The following is a 6,081-nucleotide window of genomic DNA, read 5'->3' as shown; positions in this document are numbered from 1 at the left end:
GAAGTTATGACCACTTGCACGTTACCCAATTCGCTCTATGCGCATCATCATGTGACCAAACTCAGAAAATAGGATAGTTGACTTCCACTGTATGCTGGTACGTATCTTCAGACAAAAGTTACACTCACATATCTTTTGTTTATGTGCAGTGATGCCAGTAACATATTACTCAAAAATGGCTGCCATTTTGAGGAGCAAGCAAGCTATCACTTTACTGTATCCATAAAAGTAACGGGACCACAGTTACTTATTTCAAATCATTAATTGGCTACTGTTGAGTCATCAGTGATTCTTAAGGAAATCGTTTCTGGATGACAATTTAAAGTAGTAGCAGGCCATCTGTCCAACGACATTTTACAAATTCGGCAAGCCACTGACATCCCAGGTGCTGTTCCTGGCGCATAGACGACTGCTCAAAGCTTCCTGTAGCGTTTGCTGGGCGTGTGTCCGCGTGTGCGCGCACTCCCCATCTTATAAATGAGGGTGCACCTTAACTGAGATTTTACACTAATTGTCTCACCCCATTGATTTCTAATGACCGGTCATTTTTGACCATACTAAAGTCGACTAAAACTCATAAAATGAAATGCATATCAATGACAGTCACTTTGTGTGTTGAAACACTTTGTAGATATTCCAACAGATTACTATTTCATGGAGTTTGCTAACACAACACCTGATGGACTCCAAGATGGTGAAAAAAAAGGGTTCTGTGGTCTGATAAGAGCATGATAGAAATTGTTGGCCTTAATTTTAAGTGGCACGTGTGAAGAAAACCAGCCTCATCACCCGTCCAATACAGTCCAAAAACAGTGAAGGTTGTTGGTGGTAGCATCATGCTGTGGGGGTGTTTTTCCTGCTGCAGGAACAGATGAATGTGGCCGGGTACAGGGATATCCAAGACGAAAACTTTCTCCAGAGTCCTCAGAACTGCAGACTGGGCCGAAGCTTCATCTTCAAACAAGACATGACCTGAAACACTTCAGAACAACTCTGTGATTGTTCTTGAATGGCCCAGCCAGACCCCTGACTTAAACCCAATTGAGCATCTCTGGAGGGAGCTGAAAATGAGTGCCCACCAACGTTCATCATCCAAACTGACAGAACTGGAGAGGATCTACAAGGAAGAAAGGCAGTTGGTCCCCAAATCCAGGTGTGAAAAACTTGTTGCATCATTCCCAAAAAGACTCATGGCTCTATTAGCTCAAAACGGGGCTTCTACTAAATACTGAGCAAAGGGTCTGAAATACTTTTGAGTGTGGGATATTTCAGTTTTTCTTTATTTTGTCTGTCACTATAGGGTGGTGTATGTACACTGAATTGCGGGAAAGAACTTAGATTTTAGCAAATGGCTACAATATAACAGAGGGAGAAATTTAAGGGTGTCTGAAAACTTCCGCACCCACTGTAAATGTATCAACGGTTAAAAAGTCATGGGTGTATATTAAACATAGGAAGGAGGATTTTCCTGATTTTGTTCAGTCAATTTTGGGTGTGCAAACTATACTTGAGTGCGTATTTTTCACCCCCCCCCCCAAAAAAAAAAATCAGTTAAAAAAAAAAAGTCTTTGAGTTGCTTCATGCTACTAGTGTCAAACTAAACATAAAACTAACTAAATATATTAAAACAACCAAACAATTTTGCTTAGCAGTGTTACAGTACTTTTAGCAATGGGAATTTGAACACAAATGGTGGAGTAACACATGTGGATAAATACTATAAGAATACCCATAGGTATATGTTCATTGCTCTCTGCGACTAATAGCCAATATTATTAGATGGTTTACTGGGTCAAAGTGGTGGTGATTCTTCATTTGTCTGTAGGACTATTAGCCAGCCCCCAGTGGCCAATGTCGGAAGGAACAATTGAATTGTATTGAAGTATTAAATCATGATGCACAAACTAATTTACATTACTTTTTTTTATAAACAAAATTAATGAGAACTATTTTTGTTTTTCAAAAACAACTTGCAAAAACTTTTTTTGTTGTTGCTGGCATGGAGCCCGGAACGGATTAAAACCACTACTATACATTTAAATGGGGAAAGATGTCTTGGGTAATGAACTTAAATCATGATGCACAAACTGATTTACATTACTTATTTATAAACAACATTAATGAGAACGATATTTGTTTTTCAAAAACACCTTGCAAAATTTTTTTGTTGTTGCTGGTGGGGAGGTCGGAACGGCTTAAAACCACTACTATACATTTCAATGGGGAAAGATTTATGAATTTAAGTCACGGAACAAATTAAACTCATAACTCAAGACACCACTGTATCTCTCTACCAGTGTCAATAAAAACATTATTACCTCTGTAAAAGCAGAACATTTGATGGCGCTCTTGTATGGGATTTCAGTATATTGTTCCTGGTCAACAAAACAATTGGCTTGCAAATTCAAATGTTCATTGGAGATAGTAAACAAATTAATTCCTGTGATTCAACTCCATGAACCAAATGGAGAACTGCAGTGAACATAAACAGCAAACCCAATAAAAACCCACCGGTCAAGCGCAGGTTTTTTTGCGAGTGTGAAGAAGGTGAGTTGTAGAACAAAGTACACGCTCAGCCAAAAGAGCTCTCTTAAAGCAAGGACAGGCAGTGTTTTCACTGGCCTTTGGATGGACAGTATTTGGACCTGCAAGCGCATGTGGAACATGTCACAAGCCTCACTTGTTTTCCTTAGATGGTGTCGTGCCAAACACCGTCAGTCACGTGATCCACCAGCTGCTCTTCATCACCGCACCAGGTGGAACATCGCACAGAAAAGCCCCACGGACGGGGGCCGATCAAACCCAGTAAGTGACTTCTTTGTCTGTCTGTGTTGTTAAATAAACCGTCACATCTTGGACTGAGCGGACGTGGCGCTTCATTTTTTTTCCTCCCTTTTTTTTGGTGGGCTACAAATCAAATAGTTGATGTATTCAAGTCCAACACTGAAGAGCCATTTAATTAGAAATGGCAGAGCAAAGGCTGCATGGCGACATGCGGAATGACATCACCTTGGAAGGCTAAAGATGGCTCCCCCCCTGCCCCCTTCACTCTGGTCAGGCGCCGTTGTATTTTGCAAAGCAAACCAATTGCATAACAGTTTCATTGGTCTTTATTTCTAGCAAAAGAAATATAATCTTACCATTTGAGTGAACATATTTGAGTGGCTGTCAGATTGTGAGAAAGTCCGCATCTTTATACAGTAGCTCCATCTTCACCCCTCATCAAGTAAAAAAAAAGTGAATGTACGAGTTTAATTTACTAAATCCCATTAAACATGGTAATGAGACTTAGCAGAGTTGAACATTTTTATCATAGCCACCTTCCTTACTGTATGAAAGTCCTCGTCAACAGTCCTTGTTGATGCCATATTGATCTGCTTTTCAGTTCAGTTCAGTTCAGTTCAGTTCAGTTCAGTTCAGCCCGGTGGCAGCGTTCTGCGGGAGTACTCCTTTTCCCAGCCAAGGGGAGCGCTCAGAACTTGAGGCTAAATCCAGGACCGACTGCAGACGCTCCCTGATTGCTGGTGGTCAGGTGAAAGCCGGTGTCTTTTAGATCGTCATCCCCCTGCAGAGAGAGGAGCCAGACAACATGGACGTTTGAGCATGTCGGAAAAATACTGACCCATAATGAGGAGATCACCTGAATATACAGGAAAGTTGGAGAATATAAATGTTGGAAATTGGTTGATCAAGAGATATTACACAAACAGAGAACAATCAGGAACACTGTCTATGAGAAAAACTTACTCATTTATTATTAAACAATGGGTTACAAAAAGTGAATAGTAAAAGTGAATGAAATAATATTGAAAATCCCGATATCTAACTTCAATAAAACCAACAAGCATATTTTACATGTGAATAGGTCAAATTAATAATTTTGGGGGAAAAAAGAAAAAGAACCTTCAAACAAATATTTTTGAAGTGCAACATAAAGTCCAAATCAGTTACTTTGTCAGTGTGCCGATACATGGTGAGATCAACACATTTGCTTTCTTCACGTGCGGCAACACACTTTTGAACTTCTTGATGCAACTGGGGTTTAGTTTTATTGACAATGTTGAGGTGGATAAGAGGAGGAAACGTGAAGTTCGTGTTTAACGGTCCAAGTTCGTGCCTTGTTGTGGTCGCTGTTCCTGTTCTGCACTTCTTGACCGTGAGATACACGCAGTAACAAATAGTCAATTAATTTAAAATCGCTTTATATTTTCAATGCTCATTTTGTTTTGCTGGTTTTTCATTTTAGCTTTGTTCTGGCTATTTTTTTTAAACAAATTAGAAAAAAACAAAGTGATGCATCTGACTTCAATAGGTGTAATTCTTTTCATGTATTTATTTTGCGAATTTTATAGCGAATTTCAACTGAAGTGTCAAGAAATGACTTGAAGCAAGCCACATTCATGTCGGCAACTTAGCAACTTGTTGTGATCTTTTGGGCTCTCCACCCCTTCCGGGCGCTGCTGGATCGAAGTGCTGGAGCGCAACATTGAATGGGCTGCTTGTAAAAGAGTGGTCAGGTCTGAGATTTTCGATCCAGTCCGATCTGATTCTCATTTTGGGCTGACATCACACCTATTTCTGATCTCAAAGATTGGATTTGGACAGTACACCCCTACACAGTATACTAAAATATTTGCTTGCTACTATTTTATGTGATTTTTGATTTCAAATTGGTTGTTAAAATGGATGACAACAATCAAATGAAGGGACATGTAATAATGAACCAGGATATGAGTTTCACAGTCCCAACTCCCCTCAGGAGGAAATCCATAACAACAATGTGTCCTGCCATGAAAATGAATTTGATATACCTGCTTTTAAGTCAAACATCCCTGTGACCACACCGGCCAAACTTGCAAACTCTTGGATTAGCCTCCTCTGTGACACTGATTTCAAAAGATCAATATTGTCGTAGTTTACACTTGACATTGTTTTAGAAATAAACTTGTTCCCTAAATATATGTGCGCACTTAATAAAGGGTATGACGCTGTCTGTATGACAGCGGAACACATCTCTTCAATTGTTTTACGAAAAAAATACAGTACCAAGAAGGAATTGGTTTTGACCATAGAGATCTCACTGTACCTCGAATAGACCAAAAAGAGCATATTGATCAATCCTATAAATCTTTTTCTTACAAGATATTATATTTGAAAAGTTATCATTCCAATTTCAACTTCCTTGTGGGTAGTACCACTGCTGAAAACATTAGGAGCGTCACGGTGCGCATCATGGAAAACACGAGGAGGAACTAAGCAAGACACAAAGCAGAGGCTTGTTGGCCTTTAATCTATTTAACACAGGCAGCCTTCGGAAATCCTACTAGCTCTACAGTAAGTAATGGAGAAAGTGGAGCTTAATGGCCTTACCAGTAAGGCTGTCACGATATATATATATTTTTTAGGATATATTTCCCCAAAAACTATCATCATAAACAATAATAGCATTTAATTTTTTATATTCCTGAAATCATGACAAATAAGGCTTGCCCCGTGAGTTCAGGACTGTGGTTGGTCCTCTAAAGGAGCTTAAGGTGAGCCCTTCACCTGTCAATCAAGTACGTTCACTATCGTCAACTACTGGCTGAATAATGAAGAAAATCTGTCATGCCCAGGTTATTCGTCAAATTGTTAAGTATTGTGACAGGCATAATTACTAGTGGTGTTACAAATTTATTATATCGCTGTATCGATTAATCTTCCTACGATTCAACTGATTCAGTCTGTACCCGGTAAGTTAGCCATAAGAACGAAAATGTATAAATTGATATAATTTTAAAAGGTCAATCGATTGTATCAATACTAGGAAATAACACCTTGGATTCGTTTGTATTTATGAAAATAATTTCTAGTGACGAGTGCTACAAAATAAATCAGGCTGCAAGCACACTGATCCATGCGTCGAGCGATTGCGTTACAGTCAGTAAATGTTTATTTATTTCTGTGTCCCCCGATACAAATAAAACCATTCCTTCATTTATCCACATCAGACTGTATATGGATTTGTGGATATGTTGTATTTACAATAAAAATGCTTGTATGGTGTCCCCTCAACTTAAATGTTAAAAGGACTGTCGCGCT

General features: G+C 39.1%; 1 protein-coding gene across 8 annotated transcripts in view; it reads right to left on the bottom strand.

Annotated features, from left to right (window-relative positions):
- Positions 1–3,092: 3,092 nt before the first annotated feature.
- cdk11b (cyclin dependent kinase 11B) overlaps positions 3,093–6,081 on the bottom strand; it is a 28,764-nt gene continuing 25,775 nt past the window's right edge. For all 8 annotated transcript variants that reach the window (XM_061835768.1, XM_061835777.1, XM_061835748.1 and 5 more), the window contains one exon: positions 3,093–3,565. In XM_061835768.1, the coding sequence (XP_061691752.1) occupies positions 3,473–3,565 (93 nt within the window). In that variant the 3' untranslated portion in view covers positions 3,093–3,472. The remainder of the gene's footprint in view (positions 3,566–6,081) is intronic.

Source organism: Syngnathoides biaculeatus, chromosome 2 (assembly GCF_019802595.1).
Source record: "Syngnathoides biaculeatus isolate LvHL_M chromosome 2, ASM1980259v1, whole genome shotgun sequence".
NCBI classification, from domain to species: Eukaryota; Metazoa; Chordata; class Actinopteri; order Syngnathiformes; family Syngnathidae; genus Syngnathoides; species Syngnathoides biaculeatus.
Note: the sequence above shows the minus strand (reverse complement) of the source record. Positions and strands in the feature narration are given on the sequence as shown.